At 37.7% G+C, this 21,127-nt stretch overlaps 1 protein-coding gene and 1 long non-coding RNA gene across 5 annotated transcripts in view; both read right to left on the reverse strand.

The window, feature by feature from the left end:
• Positions 1 to 203: 203 nt before the first annotated feature.
• LOC127848394 (uncharacterized) overlaps positions 204 to 21,127 on the reverse strand; it is a 43,810-nt gene continuing 22,886 nt past the window's right edge. For 2 of the 4 annotated variants that reach the window (XM_052380843.1, XM_052380842.1), the window contains 8 exons: positions 17,829 to 17,971; positions 14,896 to 15,052; positions 13,268 to 13,398; positions 8,481 to 8,531; positions 4,391 to 4,532; positions 3,061 to 3,126; positions 1,332 to 1,462; positions 204 to 814 (listed from right to left, as the gene is read on the reverse strand). In XM_052380843.1, the coding sequence (XP_052236803.1) occupies positions 4,507 to 4,532; positions 8,481 to 8,531; positions 13,268 to 13,398; positions 14,896 to 15,052; positions 17,829 to 17,971 (508 nt within the window). In that variant the 3' untranslated portion in view covers positions 204 to 814; positions 1,332 to 1,462; positions 3,061 to 3,126; positions 4,391 to 4,506. The remainder of the gene's footprint in view (positions 815 to 1,331; positions 1,463 to 3,060; positions 3,127 to 4,390; positions 4,533 to 8,480; positions 8,532 to 13,267; positions 13,399 to 14,895; positions 15,053 to 17,828; positions 17,972 to 21,127) is intronic. The other 2 variants (XM_052380844.1, XM_052380845.1) reach the window with 2 other exon arrangements.
• Positions 17,997 to 19,414, reverse strand: LOC127848406 (uncharacterized). The gene is made up of 3 exons (XR_008034488.1): positions 19,149 to 19,414; positions 18,854 to 19,089; positions 17,997 to 18,618 (listed from the first exon to the last, which is right to left on the reverse strand). It is a non-coding gene; the product is annotated as an uncharacterized LOC127848406 (long non-coding RNA).

The raw sequence follows: 21,127 nt of genomic DNA on the forward strand, positions 1-21,127 counted from the left end.
GTGGCGTCTTATCTGAATCCAAACTGTTTGCAAAGGCCTTCAAAATTCGGTTCCAGCACTGAAGGAGTTAAAAATGTCTATATGCAACCAGCAGACTGTTCAGGCTTTATACTGTTTGCGTCTCATCAATATCTTAGGGTTGAAACATTTATGAAGACTTTTCTCTTTCCCACTCAGTAGAAGCAAAGTGAAAATGGCTCTTGCAACCAACATAAAACCAGAACAGTCTGCGAGTAACTCGGAGTCTGGTCAGGTTTTATGCTGTTTGCTGCTCATCAGTATTTAAGGGTAAAAAAAAACCTTAAATTTGAATCTATTAAAAAAAGTCTTTCATTTAATTTAATTTTCTAAGGGACTACAACCCAGTCAAAAAGGGTGGTAAAGGGTTACAACTTCAATCTAGTCAGCAAAGTGCGTATCTGAGTGGTAAAGGGTTACAACTTCAATCTAGTCAGCAAAGTGCGTATCTGAGTGGTAAAGGGTTACAACTTCAATCTAGTCAGCAAAGTGCGTATCTGAGTGGTAAAGGGTTACAACTTCAATCTAGTCAGCAAAGTGCGTATCTGAGTGGTAAAGGGTTACAACTTCAATCTAGTCAGCAAAGTGCATATCTGAGTGGTAAAGGGTTACAACTTCAATCTAGTCACAAAGTGCATATCTGAGTGGTAAAGGGTTACAACTTCAATCTAGTCAGCAAAGTGCGTATCTGAGTGGTAAAGGAATTCAAGTTTGGTGGTTGTTACAGGTAGGCTCCGTGAAGTTGATTACCCAGAATACGGTGGGGGCGGAGCAGAGGGGTACTGCTGGTTGACACCTGAAATGAAAATGTTGGCTTAAATTATTTAAAGGCATAAAGAAGTTGTTTGGTAACACTTGTCAAACCACCCCTAATTATTTAAAGAACTATATGAGGATATATGAGCCTTGTTCTGGAAGTACTGGATTTAATGCACGTGTGTAAAGTGTAGTGCCATATTAGCCTGCACAGTCTCCACAAGCGTATCAGTGATGACACTTTCCGTCTTAACTGGATTTTCCCTACGAAAAGAATTCCTTTAAACAGAACAAACAATAAAAGCGGAAAGTGTCATCATCCACCAAATCATCATCAGCACAAATGTAGTTTCATCGATATCATCCCCATCATCGTCTTCTTCTTTTGCTCCTTCTTCTTTGTTCTCAAAATCGTCATCATAACCATCATCATCCACTTTACCAATATCAGCAACAATGATCTTCCTTATCAACACCATTGTCACTATCATCATAATCACCATAACCAACTTCAACAACTTCATCACCGTTTTTAAATGAGGCTATAATCAAAATACCTTGCTGGTCATAGCCCATCCCCATGGGTGGGGTGGATAGCTGGCCCCAGGGGTGTGGGGAGGGTAGCTGTAGGGCTGGAAGGGGGCGGGGCCAGAAACCTCACCCTCAGGCAGTGCAGATTTTCCCATGTCTGAAATCAATGTAAGACTTAAAATACTGTCAACTTAACTGATACAATTTAAATGGAGATTTAAAACAAAATATAAAATAGAGATTACAAACATTATTTATATTTGGGTGTGTCTGTGAAAAATGGTTTAATGCATATGCGGAAAGTGTCGTCCCAGATTAGCCTGTGCAGTATGCACAGGCTTATTACGGGCAACAATTTCCGCTTTAATAATATTCTCTTTTCAAAGAAAGTCTCTTAGCAAACATCCATTTTTGACGGAAAGTATTGTCCCTGATTAGCCTGTGCATACTGCACAGGCTAATATAGGACAACACTATATGCATATGTCTAAAACTCCATTTCCACAGATTGCAGCTCATTTAAATGAGAAGATCCTGTTGACGTTGACCCTTGTCATAATGTGATGCAAACAAACCTGCTGCTACGGGCATGTTTGTACCTGAAAGTCTTCACTATCAACACATCCAACTCTGTTGAGATTTTAGGGGGTAAAATTTTGAGAAAAAAGTTGGCCCCATTCTCAATATAAATAAAGTTTATATTTTCCCACATGACTGTCCAAAATGTCTAGTTAAAGTTAAACATTGTTTCAATTTTCTTGTTGAATAATTTGAAACTAAAGTTAATCTCCCTACCATTTAAGTTTTTTAAAAGCTTGTATTTAAGTTTAACTTCAGAAAACATTGAGACTACATTAACCCTTTCCCAATCAGAATCAAAGTGAAAATGTCTATGAGAAACAGCATAAAACCAGAACAGCCTGCGAGTAACTCGCAGTCTATTCAGGTTTTATGCTGTTTGCTGCTCATCAGTATGTAAGGGTTGGAAATGAAGCATTTAAAACTCGAATCTAGTAAGAAAGGTCTTTAATTAAATTCAGCTTTCCAAGGGACCATTAATGCGTCAAAATACGTATCAAAGTGGAAAAGGGTTAAAATTTGTGTAGTATTTACATCTCAGCCATTATCAAACCTTCCCAAGCCACCATTAAAGGTGATAAACCCAGCCCACTTCAAACCTTCCCAACCCACCATTTAAGGTGATAAACCCAGCCCACTTCAAACCTTCCCAAGCCACCTTTTAAGGTGATAAACCCAGCCCACTTCAAACCTTCCCAAGCCACCATTTAAGGTGATAAACCCAGCCCACTTCAAACCTTCCCAAGCCACCATTTCAAGTGATAAAGCCAGCCCACTTGAATCACTGATAGACTATATTGCACACTTGGGTTTAAAGCTTTATACTGAATGTATATATAAAACAAGCACCAAAATTTGCAAGACCATGCAAGTCACTTTCTTGGAAAACAGGACTTAAAGCATGTGCATAAAGTGTCGTCACAGGTCAGCCTATGCAGTCCTCACAGGCTGATTAGGGATGACACTTTCCACTTTTATTCAATTTATCATTTAAACAAATATCCAGTCCAGGCAGAAAGTGCTGTCTCAGAAAAGTTTGTGCAGACTGCACAAACTAGTCCTGGATGACACTTTACGCACATGCATAAATCCCAGTTTTACAAAATGAGGCTCAATTCTTCAAATGAAATCTGAAAACAGATACTCTTCATGAGAGTGGATATTAAGCCTAATTACCTTCAAATCCCACTGGTTTGTTTGGTGGTGGGTAGGCAGTGTAGCCGGGCTGGGAGTTAGCAGCATCTGATAAGAAAGTGAATATGAATATGAGCCTGAAAGGCCAAACGCCACTTACCTGAGATACAAAGGAACTGTCCTGCTTTGTGCCACCTTAAGATACATGTATCATTAGAACAAATGTTCTGACCAATTCATGAAATTTGAACTATAAATGTGACTTACGAGTGTTGACATGGTTATACTTAACCATATAAAGAAAAATGCCCCGCCCCCTGGCGGCCAGGCTTTTCAACAGAACTGAACCATGTTTTAACTTGTCCAAGATATCATTAAAAAAAAAATTCTGACCAAGTTCAATAAAGACTTGACTATAAATGTGACTTCTAAAGTGTTAAAAGGGTTTACTAAAGCCATATAAGGAAAAATGCCCCGCCCCTTGGCGGCCATTCTTTTCAATAGAAACTGAACCATTTTTTAACTTGTCCATATTTCATTAAAAAAAATTCTTCTGACCAAGTTCAATAAAGACTGGTCTATAAATGTGACTTTTAGAGTCTTGACAAGGTTTTATTATAGCCATATAAAGAAAAATGCCCCACTCAGTAGAGGCCATGTTGATCAACAAACCATAACCATTTTACAACTCATTTTAGATATCATTGAAACAAATATTCTGACCCAAGTTTCATGAAGATTGCAAAATAATGTGGCCTCTCAAGTGTTAACAAGGTTTACTAGAGCCATATGAGAAAAAGTGTCCCACCTCTGGTGGTCATGTTTTTCAGCCAACCAGAACCATTTTCGAACACAATAAGATATCATTGGGACAAATCGTCTGACGAAGTTTCATGAAGATCGGACAATAAAATTGTGTCCACAAGAGTGTTAACAAGGCAAATGTTGACACTGCACACGGCACAACGGGCAAATGTTGACACTGCACACCGCACAACGGGCAAAAGGCGATCACAAATCGCACTACGAGCACATTGTGCTGAGGTAAGTTAAAAATGTGTAAACAGTAAAAAAAGAGAAATGTTTGTCTGTCATCTGAAAGTATCATGAGTTGTAAGACATTTAACCCTTTCCGGCTCAGAAGCAAAATGAAATTTCTATCTGAAACCAGCATAAAACCAGTACAACCTGCAAGGAACTCGCATTCTGTTCAGGTTTTCTGCTGTTTTCTGCTCATCAGTATCTAGGGTTGTAAATAAAGCTTTTACAACTTAAATCTAGTAAAAAGTTCCATTATCTAATTTGGTTTTCTAACAGACTACAAACACTTCAAAGTGTGTATCTAAGTGGTAAAGGGTTAAGACCCACTTACAGTCATAGTTCTGTCCCTGTGCTATTCCATTGCCTTCTCCAAAGCCCGGGCCCGAGGGGTGTTGCCCATGAAACCCCCGGGGCCCGCAGGGGGCTGTGGTTGGTCAGTGTAAGAATTCAGGGGATTGACCCTTCAACATAGCCTGTCAATAGCAGACAAGACGTAAGAATAAGTCCCCAACAAAAGTTATAAAACAGCTTATGCACATTTAGATACTTTTTTATTTATAACTGCTAATGGAAATGATATTTTTTATAAATGGTATATATATATTAAAAACAAGAATATCAGTGAAACTTGATGGATGCTCCCCAATGAAGCGCTTTGTCAATCTATGTGTTAATAACCACCTAAAAAAATCTATTATTAGCCTTGGTGACCTGACATTGACCCCAGTGACCTCAAACCTCATCAAAAGTAGAGGTCCATGCAAGGTACCTACATGGCAATATGAAAGAGATCGGTAAAGAATGAAGGTGCTATGAGAAACTGTAACAAATGTGTGACGAAAAAATCTATTATCAGCCTCGGTGACCTTGACCCCAGTGATCTCAAACCTCATCAAAAGGTAGAGGTCCATGCAAGGTACCTACATGGCAAATATGAAAGAGATCGGAAAGAATTGAAGGTGCTATGAGAAACTGTAACAAAAGTGTGACGGAAAAATCTATTATTAGCCTTGGTGACCTTGACCTTGACCCCAGTGACCTCAAACCTCATCAAAAGGTAGAGGTCCATGCAAGGTACCTATATGGCAAATATGAAAGAGATCGGTAAGAATTGAAGGTGCTATGAGAAACTGTAACAAAAGTGTGACGGAAAAAATCTGTTATTAGCCTCGGTGACCTTGACCCCAGTGACCTCAAACCTCATCAAAAGGTAGAGGTCAATGCAAGGTACCTACATGCCAAATATGAAAGAGATCGGTAAAGAATTGAAGGTGCTATGAGAAACTGTAACAAAAGTGTGATGGAAAAATCTATTATTAGCCTCGGTGACCTTGACCTTGACCCCAGTGACCTCAAACCTCATCAAAAGGTAGAGGTCCATGCAAGGTACCTACATGCCAAATATGAAAGAGATCGGTAATGAATTGAAAGTGCTATGAGAAATGTAACAAAAGTGTGACGGAAGGAAGGAAGGAAGGAAGGAAGTAAGGAACTACAAACTGGCAACTAAATGCTAACCGAAAATATTTCTGGGAGCATAGTTATACTACTATCATAATATTTTTTTACTATAGGTAAGTACATCACAGTGCTCCATCCAGCTACAATGGAAGGGTTCAGCCTCTGACTCCCACCATGCCCTTGTTAACCCATATATGCCTAGTGGACTCTCCCATCCTTCTAAATTGGATCAATTTATTTCCAAAATTAGGGATGTCTAGTATATTTATTTCTATATTTAGAATATTTCTTACAGGAATTCCTTTAAGCAAACAGCGCAGACCCTGATGAGACGCCGCATCATGCCTTTTTTCTAGACGCTAGGCATTAATGGGTTAAGTCTGCACAATTAAGGGTACACGAAAATTGTATTTGTAATTTCAATCAATAGTCTCTAACTTATAAACTAGTTATATTCTATGGATGGTAGAAATCTTAAGCTGACATACAATGAAATCACACCGTACAGTCAGTCCTTGTTACAAAATGTGCTTATAATGCAAAGACCCAGAACAAAACAGCTGTCATACAGAGGAAATATCAACAAATCTCTTGAAAATATTTTTTCACCATAAATTATATTCTAGGTCAAACGATAGAAAGTAATATTGGACAGTGGACACTGAAAATTGTTATTCTTAAATAACAAAACTACTAAGTGTATTACAAAACAAGAGCTGTGTTCGTGAAACACAATGCCCCCTACTGCGCTGCTTTGAAGCCATATATTTTACCTTTGACCTTGAGGGATGACCTTGACCTTTCACCACTCAAAATGTTTAGCTCCATGAGATATGCATGCATGCCAAATATGGAGTTGCTATCTTCAATATTGCAAAATTTGACCTTTGACCTTGACCTTGAAGGATGACCTTGACTTTGACCTTTCACCACTCAAAATGTGCAGCTTCATGTGATACACATGCATGCCAAATATCAAGTTGATATCTTCAATATTGCAAAAGTTGACCTTTGACCTTGACCTTACAGGATGACCTTGACCTTTCACCACTCAAAATGTGCAGCTCCATGAGATACCCATGCATGCCAAATATCAAGTTGCTATCTTCAATATTGCAAAATTTGACCTTTGACCTTGACCTTGAAGGATGACCTTGACCTTTCACCACTCAAAATGTGCAGCTCCATGAGATATGCATGAATGCCAAATATAAAGTTGCTATTTTCAATATTGCAAAATTTGACCTTTGACCTTGACCTGAAGGATGACCTTGACCTTTCACCACTCAAAATGTGCAGCTCCATGAGATACACATGCATGCCAAATATCAAGTTACTATCTTCAATATTGCAAAATTTGACCTTTGACCTTGATCTTTCACATTGAAGGATGACCTTCACCTTTCACCACTCAAAATGTTCAGCTCCTTGAGATACACATGCATACCAAATATGAAGGTTATATCTCAAGGGACATAGAAGTTATGAACATTTTTAGAAACCTAAACGCAGATTTCGAAACCTAAACGTGGACCCTAAGTTCAAGGTCAAGGTCACAGGGGTAAAAATTTGTGTGCGTATGGAAAGGCCTTGTCCATATACACATGCATACCAAATATGAAGGTTATATCTCAAGGGACATAGAAGTTATGAGCATTTTTCGAAACCTAAACGCAGATTTCGAAACCAAAACGCGGACCCTAAGTTCAAGGTTAAGGTCACAGGGGTAAAATATTTTGTGCGTATGGAGAGGCCTTGTCCATATCCACATGCATACCAAATATGAAGGTTATATCTCAAGGGACATAGAAGTTATGAGCATTTTTCGAAACCTAAACACAGATTTCGAAACCTAAACGCGGACCCCAAGTTCAAGGTCAAGGTCACAGGGGTAAACATTTTTGTGCGTATGGAAAGGCCTTGTCCATATACACATGCATACCAAATATGAAGGTTATATCTCAAGGGACATAGAAGTTATGAGTATTTTTCGAAACCTAAACGCAAAGTGTGACGGAAAGACAGACGCACAGACAGACGGACAGTCCGATCACTATATGCCACCTTTTCTTCAAAAAGGGCACATAAAAACATTAAGGACAAAATTAGTATTGCAGAGGCTTGTGGCTTCTATTAATTGATCTTGGGGTCGCTGCTTTGATCCAGTCAGTGAGTGTTCCCAAGACCTTTCCCAAAGACAGAAATAACTGGTTTTACCCAGGAAACTGCCTTGAGTTTCTTAACAAATTTAAGGCTATCAATGCCATTCAAACTTACTTCTTGTAAATATTTCAACAAAAGTTGTCTATATGGAATAAGAATGATCGGTCAAACTTATTATAACATGTATATGCTGTACATAAAAATGTTCCTTTTTAAGTATATTCTTTATTTGAAGTAACATTGAGAGCTCATTTAGACCTGTCCCTCTCAGACACAAAGTGAAAAAAAAGCTAACTGCAACAATAATAGAACCAGAACAGCCTCAAGTAACTCACAGTCTGTTCAGGTTTTATGCTGTTTGCTGCTCATCAGCATCTTAGTTTTGGAAATGAAGCCTTTAAAACTTGAATCTAGTTATGAAAGTCTTAAGTTAATTTTTTTTTTCTAAGGACTACAAACAAGTCAAAGTGTGTATCTGAGTGGTTAATGGAATTTCTTCGGGGTTTGAGTACCCGAGTGACCAAAATGTGGACCAACTGGGGGGTGATGAGAATATGGGCCTCTTTCTTGGAAGACAGGGCTTAATGCACGTGCATAAAGTGTCGTCTCAGATACGCCTGTGCAGTCCATACAGGCTTATCAGGGACAACACTTTCCGCTTTTATGGTATCTTTTGTTAAAAGGAAGTCGCTTCAAAGTGAACAAATAGTTAGTGTCTCCCTGTTAAGCTTGAGCAGAATGCACAGGCTTATCAGGGACAACAATTAACGCACATGCACTAATACCAGTTTGCATACCTTGATGACCATAGGGTTGACCAACTGGAGGTGGCTGAGAGTACGTGGCAGCTGCAAGGGTTAGATAAGCAGAAATATAACAGGTTATGTTATAGTAAGAGTAGGAGCATTGTTTTGAGAAAACTGGTTTGAAGCCATGTGCGTTAAGTGTCAACCGAGAATAGCCTGTGCAGTCAACACAGGCTAATCAGAGATGACACTTTCTGCCTAAAGTAGATTTTCCCTAAGAAGAGACTTCCTTGGAATGAAAAAACCCTAGCAGAAATTGTTGTCCCGGATTAGCCTGTGGGGACTGCACAGGCTTATCTTTGACTACACTTTAAGCACATGCAATAAGCTCAGTTTTCCAACACGAGACTCATATATAAAGTAGGGGCCCATTTTTAGAAAGCATCTTACGATATTACTGCATAAAGGTTAATCAGGGGCCCATTCCTATAAAACATCTTATGATATTACTAGTCATCAAGGTAAATCAGTGAATTTGAGTGAAAGTACACAATTAAGAAACACTGAAATCAATCTTTCAAAATACTTGCAACCACATACAAATTTAAACTTATGTTAACAAGTTTATAAATTTTTAAGCGTAAACAAATTAGTATTGATACTTACAATTTTACTCATTTGTGCTAGTCCAATTGATTTTTTTAATCATTGTATGCCAAGTTATCATAAGATGCTTTAGGAATATTGGCCATTAAGAATGGATTATAAGCAAACTTATTATACATGAAAAGCATACATAGTACAAAGAGTAATCTTATACTATTCAAAGGGCATACATCTTGTATTAAATCTATAGGTAGCATCTGATTGAATAAACCAGGTATGCAGTATTGCAATGCAGTCATGAATTTCTTAAAAAGACTGAAATAGCATTAAAAACAAAACTGGACAGTTATGTCGTCAGTATTTCAAACAAAACTAGACAGTTATGTCTTCTGTATTTCAAACAAAACTGGACAGTTATGTCTTCAGTATTTGAAACAAAACTGGACAGTTATGTCTTCAGTATTTCAAACAAAACTGGACAGTAATGTCTTCAGTATTTCAAACAAAACTGTTCATTAGGTCTTGAGTATTTCAAACAAAACTGGACAGTAACTTCTTGAGTATTTCAAATAAAACTGGACAGTTATGTCTTCAGTATTTCAAACAAAAATGTACATAAGGTCTCGAGTATTTCAAACAAAACTGGACAGTTACGTCTTGAATATTTCAAACAAAACTGGACAGTTACATGTATGTCTTTGCTAATAACTCTTTGTGGTAAGAACTGAATATTTCTGATTTACCTTCCATCCACTTGATTGCAAGCATATTAAAAAAACTATTCTGCCTCACTCTGTGAAAAGGAGGTTTAATGCATGTGCGTAGAGTGTTCCAGATTAGCCTGTGCAGTCTGAACTGTCTAATCAGGAATGACTCTTTCTTGTGTTATTAAAATTTTTGTTTAAAGGAAGACTCTTCTTGACAAAAATCCAGTTCAGGCAGAAAGTGTTGTCCCTGATTAGCCTATGCGGACTGCACAGGCTAATTTGGAACACTTAATGCACATGCATTAAACCCCATTTTTGCAGAGCACAACCCAATTGTGTTCTTTAATCTGGTGACCTTGACACACATTACCGATGTTAAGACGTAGCCAAGTCATCGTCAAGATAAAGTCTTTAATTGTGCTTCTCAAGTGGTAACAAGGTGTTTCTTAGATTTTACCTATTGTCCAAATTTTCGATGCAACTGAAATACATCGAAATGGCCTAGAAAGTGTAAAAAATAAACATTCTGACCAAGTTTCTAGATTGGACGAACGAGCTGAAAGTTGACACAACATGATTCATTATAACAGTAGACAAGCAAAGACTAAACACAAAAGCTCACCATGAGCTCATAGAAGCATTCACTTCGACAAACAAGATAACCTTTCTTTAAAAAGTTACTGCTTTTTACAAATGCTGACTTTGAAACAGTTATATTGCATGGGGTTGCAATCATAGAAACATTTCGTGTCAACTTTGGTGTTGAAACAGAATGGCTTGTACTGTTGGGAGGGTTGGTATGGAAACCAGTTGGTTAGTGTTTAGAAAAGGTTTTATCTAGCCAGATGTGCTTTGAAAACCCAAACTACAAGCTGTATTTGGTGTATGAATTATTTGATTTCAACAAAGTGCGAGTTGTGATAGGATAAAAGTGTATTAAATCAACATGTACGTGAACCCAATGACCATATTTTCCTGACTATAAGACAAAACTTTTTGTCCAGTTTCGTGCATCTAACATTGTGAAGATTCTTATTGTTGAACAAAATAGAAACTAGAGCTTTGTCACAGGCGTGACGTTTACCCCCACATGCCGCATTGACACAGACTATTTTGCATGCTGTCTTCACAAAACAAGAGAATCTAATTTATGGCGATAATTAAGAATTATTATGCCATTGTCATTTATAGCGATTTTGACCTTTGAACTCTTGAATTCTTTCACATGACACGCCGTCCAATGACTGTGAACAAAATAAATGTACAGAGTCATTTTAAAATCTCACAATGAATGACATACTTATGGCCCAGACAAGATCATTTATTGCCATTTTTGACCTTTGAACTAAAAGTTTGACCTTGGAGATATTTTGACCTTTGAACTCCAAGTAACAAATTATAACAAACTCATGAAAATACATATGTTTGGTGTACCTTTTTACTATTTTTGTATAAACTTCTTGATATCAGTAAATGCATTTGATATCCAAATATGTACAGGTGAAACCAGATGGCTTGAAATTGTGGTTGGCTCATAGTGTCTTATAAGCACCAATACTTTAGTGCTAAATATTCATATTTGCTGTTGTTTGGCTAGAATTCAAGAGGGTCAAATAATCGGATAACTTAAACAGTTTATTTTGTCCCTGTCAAAATGTTCACACCTTCTTTTGTTGTTTTTTTGGCTTGAACTCGCTTTTAGTTCCATAAATGTTCTCATGGATTAGGAGTGATTTATTACCGGAAGTGGTACACTATAAACAAGAGCATGCACCGCATAACAGGTGCCACGCTCGGCTACGGGTGCAGTTTTGAATTAATGAAAGCTTGCCAGAATTTTTTAAATTTTTTTTAGAGGTCACAGTGACCTTGACCTTCGACCTAATGACCCCAAAATGGGTGTGTGGCGTGTAGAACTCATCAAGGTGCATCTACATATGAAGTTTCAAAGTTGTAGGTGGAAGCACTTTGATTTTAGAGCCAATGTTAAGGTTTTAGCACGATGCAGACGGCGGACTTCAGACGGCGATGTCGGATGGCAAGATGGCTATGACAATACCTCGGGTAAAATTGTTGCAAAATTATAATCGACTAATGTATTTATTGCTATAAATAAAATATGTCATCGACTCAATCGTTGATTGAATTGACCTGTTCACGGAAATGTGCTTCTTCTAATATACATTTATTTCATGATAGCATGATAGTTGTAAAATGTATAACTGTTTATAAATATTTATAAAAAAAATATCTAGTAAATGTTTGTATCAATTCAGAAGCAGATAGAAATACGGAGTTTATGAAGTATGAAAAGTCTTCCACAGGATATGAAAATCTAATGCAGACTTATGTGTAAGTAAACAATTTATATAAGACATCGTTTGGCTCAAATTTTGGTAGGCTCTTACTTGTCGGTGCCCTGGATTTTGAGCCATCAGGTTTCAATTGTACTTCTTGATATCAAGAATTTGATTGTTTAATAAAAAGAAATGATTTTGTTATTTCCTAATATCAAATAATATTCAACATTTTACTTTTGGTTTAATGCATGTAGCGCAGTGCATTTCAACAAAATTATACAGGGAATAAATAGTAATGGACAATTTCAATAAATTAAAATTAACCCATTTATGCCTAGCATCTAGAAAAAAGGCCTTGGCAAACAGCGTAGACCCAGATGAGACGCCGCATGATGCGGCGTCTCATCAGGGTCTGCGCTGTTTGCTTAAAGGAATTTCTGAAAGAAATATTCTAAAATTTAATATAGAAATAAATATACTAGACATCCCTAATTTGGAAATAAATTGATCCAATTTAGAAGGATAGGAGAGTCCACTAGGCTTAAATGGGTTAAAATACACTGTACATTATCTCTATGCTGTACAGTCAACTTAGATCTTAAACCAAGCTTGAGTTTTTATTAAACATTTCATGGATCAACATGTGAATTTATACTTAAATATTTCAGCAGTTTATATGCGTCTTATAGTTATAATAATAATGGTACCATGTGTCTTATTTGTGGATGTAATTACACATAATGATGGATATATCTACAAATGCCATCTAAAGTAAAGGAATAACGGAAAAAAATGAATAAATTTGTGGATGAAATTTGGAACGTTATGGAAAATAGGGTTAGCATCTAATCTAGCAATGAAACTAACAGGTAGGAAATAACTGTTTATATGTGTCTTGTTTTGTTAAAATTGGGCATAAGGCATGTGCATAAAGTGTCGTCCCAGATTAGCATGTGCGTAAAGTGTCGTCCCAGATTAGCATGTGTGTAAAGTGTCATCCCAGATTAGCCTTTGCAGTCTGTGCAGGCTAATCAGGGACGACACTTTCCGCCTAAATTTGATTTTTGCTAAGAAGAGACTTTCTTTAAACAAAAAATGTCATAAAAGCGGAAAGTGTCGTCCCTGATTAGCCTGCACAGACTGCACGTGCTAATCTGGGACGACACTTTACGCACATGCCCAGTTTTCTCAGAACAGGACTCGTATGAATAAAAGTATCACATACTATGCTGTTTCTGGATGACCGCCCCTTGCCTAGCTGCTCTTCTACGTCGCACAATGACGATGTAGATGATTGCTGCGACCACTATGCAGCCTACGATGACACCAACCACGATTCCAATGATATTGGCCTGTCTTAAACAGAACAAGACTTTTAATGCAAACGTGTGTGTGTAAGTACAATTTTTTAAATATTTCAAATCAATTAATTTTAGATTGAGCAAATGAAAATAAACAAAAAATGTAAAAGCAGACATAGGACAATAATCCCTATTCAATCTTAAGAGTCTGTCATTTCTCTTAGCGCTACTACAACACTTGCTGTAAACAGCCCCAAGTGATTGCTGCAAAATATTTTATAGTTATAAAAATTTGACAAATGTATAAAATGATTGGCTTTCTACGACAATCACACAACGTCCTTACATTGATCAAAGTATTCGGGGCAGAATAGTTTCTAAAGCAACTGAATCCCTAAATATACCATATGGCTGTGACATGCAATTTCAATCTGTTTATAGCCAAATATGACCTTGTACCACTAAGTGTAATCTTGACCTTTAAGGTATGGATGGTGGACATTCGTGCAAAGCTATTAACTCGAACTATCAGTGTTCTCCATAAAAATTTGATCAGCCAGTTATATTTTTATAGTAGCCAGCAACTAAGACAGCATTTTTTGTGCTGTTTTGAATTGACATTTTGGGGAAAAGCGTCAAGATTGTTAACATGAAATTGACAGCTGCCAGGGATTCAAAAATTAACGTTCGTAAAATGAGCGTTGCAATAAGGGAATTAACTCAGTCATTCTTATATTTGATATTAAAAAGAGTTGTCTCATCAGTTCTTTTCCAGGTGTAGATATGGGTCCTTTAAACAGACCCATTCTCAAAGCAAAATGGGGGGAAAAAAAATCCCAATACCGGTAATAACTTAATTTCAATTGCATCTAACAGAGTGTAAATAAATAGATTTGTTATGATTGTGTTTTTACAATTTGAATTATTATAAAGGGTTCTATAAAATTAAATTTTCCCAAATCAGTAGACTTTTCGAGACAATTCCCAATGTGGACATTGCATTTTTTCCAAAATGGCCAGGAAAAGGCCTGCTTATACATTGTATGTTGCAGATGCTTATGACAAGAGTGTACACCTGGCTTTTTATATTTATCAAGGTGATCTAATTTTGAATGCACATGACCCAATTGGAACTCTGCCTTAAAATTGTAAAGATAAACATTCTGACCAAATTTTATAAACATTTGAACATTTAACCAAATTTAATAAAGATTGAGTCATAATTATGGCCTTAAACTTCAAGATTGTCAGAAGTTCATGATAAAGCCGGGGGCAGTAAGAATCGTGTTATAATTCTTAATTTATAAATGATAAAAACATGGCTTTTTTGCTTTCTTATAAAATGGCTGATTTGCACAAATGTCAGAAGTTTGCAAGTCAAATTTTCAAAGTTATAAAAAGTTAACACCTATTTTTTCACAATTTTTAACAGTTAGCAGCTCTTTTTTTTTAATTTAGAAAATTTAGTGACTCAATTCTATTGCAAAATGCAAGGGCCAAGTCCCCTTCACAATGATGGGAAGAAAAGGCCCTGGAACACCAAAGTTCATACCTGCGTTCTGCCGTGTACTCCAGATAGTCACAACACCTCTGCTCATCAGAGTCACCACAGCACTTGTCAAACGAGTCCGTCATGTTGGTCTCGGGGCAGATAAAGTACCCGAATGTGCTGTTCTTTAAGTTCACCTCATTGTAGCAAATTGTAGGCTCTGCAAAAATAAAATAATGAGCTCTGGAAAAAAAGGGGCTTATTATCCCCATGCTTTTTGAAAAGCGTGGGGATATTGTGTTTATCTCCGCAGCCCGTCTGTCCGTCTGTCTGTCCGTCCTGGCCACTATCTCCTCCTACAATATAAGCACTAGAACCTTGAAACTTACACACATGGTAGCTATGAGCATATGTGCGACCCTGCACTATTTGGAATTTTGATATGACCCCTGGGTCAAAAGTTATGGGGGTTGGGGCGGGGCCGGGTCAGAGATTTTCACTCATTTTTTTTAGGTTATTTTACAATAATTTCTTCATTTCTACACAGATTGTCTTCAAATTAATACCGAACCTCTCTTATGACAATATGGTCAATCTCAACTATGCATGGCCCCATTACCAACCCTGGGGCACCCCGCCCATATAGGCCATGCCCACCCAAAATTGCAGTTTTACTATAATTTCTTCATTTCTACACCGATTCACTTCAAATTGATACTGAACCTTTCTTATGACAATACGGTCAATCTCAGCTATGCATGGCCCCATTACCAACCCTGGGGCACCCCGCTCATATAGGCCATGCCCACCCAAAATTGCCTTTTACTATAATTTCTTCATTTCTACAATTTACTTCTAATTGATACTGAACTTCTCTTATGACAATACGGTCAATCTTAACTATGCATGGCCCCATTACCAACCCTGGGGCACCCCTGGGTCAAACATGCGGTGACGGGAAATGCGTCGGCCTCTGCCGTGCCATTTCTAGTTATCCCCACGCTTTTTGAAAAAAAGGTGGGGATATTGTGGTTATCTCCGCCGTCCGTCCGTCCGTCCGTCCGTCCGTCCGTCTGTCTGTCTGTCTGTCCGTCCGTCCTGGCCACTATCTCCTCCTACACTAAAAGCACTAGAACCTTGAAACTTACACACATGGTAGCTATGAGCATATGTGCGACCCTGCACTATTTGGAATTTTGATCTGACCCCTGGGTCAAAAGTTATAGCGGTTGGGGTGGGGCCGCGTCAGAAATTATCACTCATTTTTTTAGGTTATTTTACATTTACTTCTTTATTTCTACACCGATTCACTTCAAATTGATACTGGACCTCTCTTATGACAATACGGTCAATCTCAACCATGCATGGCCCCATTCCCAATCCTGGGGCGCCCCGCCCACATAGGCCACACCCACCAAAAATTTCCATTTACTATAATTTTTTCATTTCTACACGGATTCACTTCAAATTGATACTGAACTTTTGTTATGACATTAGGGTCAATCTCAACTATGCATGGCCCCAATCCCAACCCTGGGGCGCCCGCCCACATAGGCCACACCCACCAAAAAATTCCATTTACTATAATTTTTTCATTTCTACACGGATTCACTTCAAATTGATACTGAACTTCTCTTATGACATTAGGGTCAATCTCAACTATGCATGGCCCCATAACCAACCCTGGGGCCCCGCCCACATAGACCACACCCACCCAAAATTGCCTTTACTATAATTTCTTCATTTCTACACCGATTCACTTCAAATTGATATTGAACTTCTCTTATGACAATACAGTCAATCTCAACTATGCATGGCCCCATTACCAACCCTGGGGCGCCCCGCCCACATAGACCACACCCACCCAAAATTGCCTTTTACTATAATTTCTTCATTTCTACACCGATTCACTTCAAATTGATACTGAACCTCTCTTATGACAATACGGTCAATCTCAACTATGCATGGACCCATTACCAACCCTGGGGCCCCGCCCCACATAGACCACACCCACCCAAAATTGCCTTTTACTATAATTTCTTCATTTCTACACCGATTCACTTCAAATTGATACTGAACCTCTCTTATGACAATACGGTCAATCTCAACTATGCATGGCCCCATTACCAACCCTGGGGCCCTGCCCACATAGACCACACCCACCCAAAATTGCCTTTTACTATAATTTCTTCTTTTCTACACCGATTCACTTCAAATTGATACTGAACGTCTCTTATGACAATATGGTCAATCTCAACTATGCATGGCACAATTACCAACCCTGGGGCGCCCTGCCCACATATGTCACACCCACCCAAAATTGCCTTTTACTATAACTTCTTCATTTCTACACCAATTCACTTCTAATTGATGATGAACTTCTCTTATGACAATACGGTCAATCTCAGCTATGCATGGCCCCATTACCAACCCTGGGGCACACCTAGGTCAAACATTCGGCGTGGGGATACGCGTCGGCCTCTGCCGCGCCATTTCTAGTTGCAACTGCGTTAAGTGTCGTCCCAGATAAGTATGTGCTGACTGCACAGGTTAATCAGGGACATCAAATTCCACTTTAATGGTATGAAGAAAATATGTGTCCATAGGGCACAGATGCCGGCTAATTCCACTTTTATCTCATAACTACACATACCTGAGAAAAACTCAACTGTTATCTGAAAGTCATGCATGTAGATTGACACTAGAACAAGAGATGTGTTTGTCAGAAACATAATCAAGTTGCTATCTTCAATAATGCAGAAGTTATTGCAAAACTTTAACCAAGGTTAAAGTTTTGGGACACACACAATTAATGAATTAATGACAGACAGACAGGCCAAAAACAATATGCCCCAGATCTTTCGATCCAGGGGCATAAAAATCTGTTAAATATCTAAAAAAAAAGTCCTGAAAAGGAATGCTGGATGGACAGACATGCGGACACATGGTCCGACTACTGTGTCCCACCATACTGTGGGCATAAAAAGGGACCATACCTCTGTCAGGGTACCGGTAGTAGAGACTTCTCTGCCTGTAGCTCGAGAGGCCATACACAGTCCCTATCGCTGCTGCAGTCTGCCATGACCCCCTCGTATAGCTGGGTCCGCTGTAGTAGCGCACACGAACGCGTGTCGAACTGCTGAATAACAATTAAACATGAAATACAGTTAATATCTTGGTAATAAATCTGTTAGGGTATGACAGTGGCCTTTATATCAGGATTGTGAAATTACATGTATTGACCTATATAATATTACTGAGATATAACACACATAGAGATCTTCATTAAAAACCCAACTGAAATGGGGAAAATAGTTAAAAGGGCATATTGACACTATTTTCCCCTTAAAATCATGTGTAATCCATCTTTTCATGGAGATATCCATCTATTTATAAGTAATATTCATGTTGATGAAATAGTTAAGAAATTCCAACATGCCAATAACAGTCGTGTGATTTAAAAACGACCACAAGGGAGCAAAATGCCCAACCACACTTACAGGGTTCAAATAAACACTTCAATTTTAAAGAGATCAAGCAAATGCCCAACCTCACTTACAGGGTGAAACTAAACACTTCATTGTTAAAGAGATCAAGCAAATGCCCAACCTCACTTACAGGGTGAAAATAAACACTTCATTGTTAAAGAGATCAAGCAAATGCCCAACCTCACTTACAGGGTGAAAATAAACACTTCATTGTTAAAGAGATCAAGCAAATGCCCAACCTCACTTACAGGGTGAAAATAAACACTTCATTGTTAAAGAGATCAAGCAAATGCCCAACCTCACTTACAGGGTGAAAATAAACACTTCATTGTTAAAGACATCAAGCAAATGCCCAACCTCACTTACAGGGTGAAAATAAACACTTCATTGTTAAAGAGATAAGCAAATGCCCAACCTCACTTACAGGGTGAAAATAAACACTTCATTGTTAAAGACATCAAGCAAATGCCCAACCTCACTTACAGGGTGAAAATAAACACTTCATTGTTAAAGACATCAAGCAAATGCCCAACCTCACTTACAGGGTGAAAATAAACACTTCATTGTTAAAGAGATCAAGCAAATGCCCAACCTCACTTACAGGGTGAAAATAAACACTTCATTGTTAAAGAGATCAAGCAAATGCCCAACCTCACTTACAGGGTGAAAATAAACACTTCATTGTTAAAGAGATCAAGCAAATGCCCAACCTCACTTACAGGGTGAAAATAAACACTTCATTGTTAAAGAGATCAAGCAAATGCCCAACCTCACTTACAGGGTGAAAATAAACACTTCATTGTTAAAGACATCAAGCAAATGCCCAACCTCACTTACAGGGTGAAAATAAACACTTCATTGTTAAAGAGATCAAGCAAATGCCCAACCTCACTTACAGGGTGAAAATAAACACTTCATTGTTAAAGAGATCAAGCAAATGCCCAACCTCACTTACAGGGTGAAAATAAACACTTCATTGTTAAAGAGATCAAGCAAATTAGTGTACAACTATCTGACTTAATTTGAAAAATAAGTTTTACAACTTGAATGGAGGAAATCAGCTGAAAGGAGGTAAATCACACCCCTTCAATAAGTATTCAATTCAAACTCATGCCTACACAAAGTTGAACACTTTGAGAATTTTAATTCACTACAGTACAGTTAGCAATAATGCATAAGCGTTTTATGGAACTTATGTACATTTCACTCGAAACAATCTTAAAAGACCTAGAGATTATCCAGCACCCATTTAAAATGGGTTCTTTTCAAATTTTAAGAATTTAAAAAATTATTTAAATGTTTTAATTAGCATTAATATAAAGGAGACATGAGATATTCACACTTTTGAATAAAATGTTGTATTAACTACTAATATCATATGCCCCCTGAAGATTGGGCAATGATTTACGAAATACTTTCTGCAGATGCAATAGCTTTTAATGCTTATGGGAAAATAGTTTATTGAAATATATTTGAGAATAAAAACCTCAATGACCTTTCATCTACAAAAAGTCAATATTTAAACCTGATTGTCCTTAAAATGGAATTAAACAAGAGATGTGTTCGTCAGAAACACAATGCCCCCTACTGTGCCACTTTGACATGTTTTGTTTTTTTGCTGACCTTTGACCTTGAAGGATGACCTTGACCTTGAACTTCCACTACTCAAAATGTGCAGCTTCATGAGATACACATGCATGTCATATATCAAGTTGCTATCTTCAATATTTAAAAAGTTATGGCCTGAATGTAAGTGGGTTTTTTTCGGATGGACCGACATGCTGACATACTGACTGACTGACGGACAGTTCAACTGCTATATGCCACCCTACCGGGGCATAAAAAAGAAAATGAAGTGCTTCTTTATTGCCGTAATTGTTTTATTTGTGTACTTCTTTTAACAGCAGAAGTACCTTTGCAGAAAACAATCAGCTTTTCACACACTTGCAAAGTTAACTGAAAATCAATTTATGGTGTTCTACTATTACAAAATGCTGAGAATTAGAAACTTTAGAAAAAGTCAAATTTCCTTTGCAAATTCGCTGTTAACCACGACAAATTATTGAATAACGCTACATTTAAAGGTAGCTTATTCACAGATTGGTGAATGATTTACAAAATTTCAAAAAGTAATTCCACAAAAAACAAGCCTCATGCTTAGATTCTATGTATACCATGTTCAATATTCTCTGTTGTTCTAGCAGATCAACTCCTGTGCACGCATAATATACAACAAAATATAAACGCTTTTTAGACCAAATCATACAGCATACTTCAATGCCCAGTAATATATACTACTCAAAATTTGCTAAGGATCACTTTTGATAGGATGTGTAATTTGAAGTTCACCCCTAGCTAGATTCAGCCAGCATCAGGCATCAATGATAAATAAATACATAACAAGAAATGTGTTTGTCAGAAACACAATGCCCCCTATTGCGCCGCTTTGTAGCCATATATTTGACCTTTGACCTTGAAGGATAACCTTGACCTTTCACCACTCAAAATGTGCAGCTCCATGAGAAGTAAGTAAGAGATTGAATGGAGAAATGATTTTTATTTTTTTATTTTTGACATTTGACCATGAATGATGACCTTTACCTTTCACCACTCAAAATGTTAAGCTCCAGGAGATACACATGCATGCCAAATATCAAGTTGCTATCTTCAATATTTAAAAAGTTATGGCCTATGTTAAAGTTTTCGGACGGAAGGAATATTTGACGTTTGACCTTGAAGGATGACCTTGACCTTGACCTTTCACCACTCAAAATGTTCAGCTCCAGGAGATTCACATGCATGCCAAA

This window comes from Dreissena polymorpha, chromosome 10 (genome assembly GCF_020536995.1).
Source record: "Dreissena polymorpha isolate Duluth1 chromosome 10, UMN_Dpol_1.0, whole genome shotgun sequence".
Taxonomy (NCBI): domain Eukaryota; kingdom Metazoa; phylum Mollusca; class Bivalvia; order Myida; family Dreissenidae; genus Dreissena; species Dreissena polymorpha.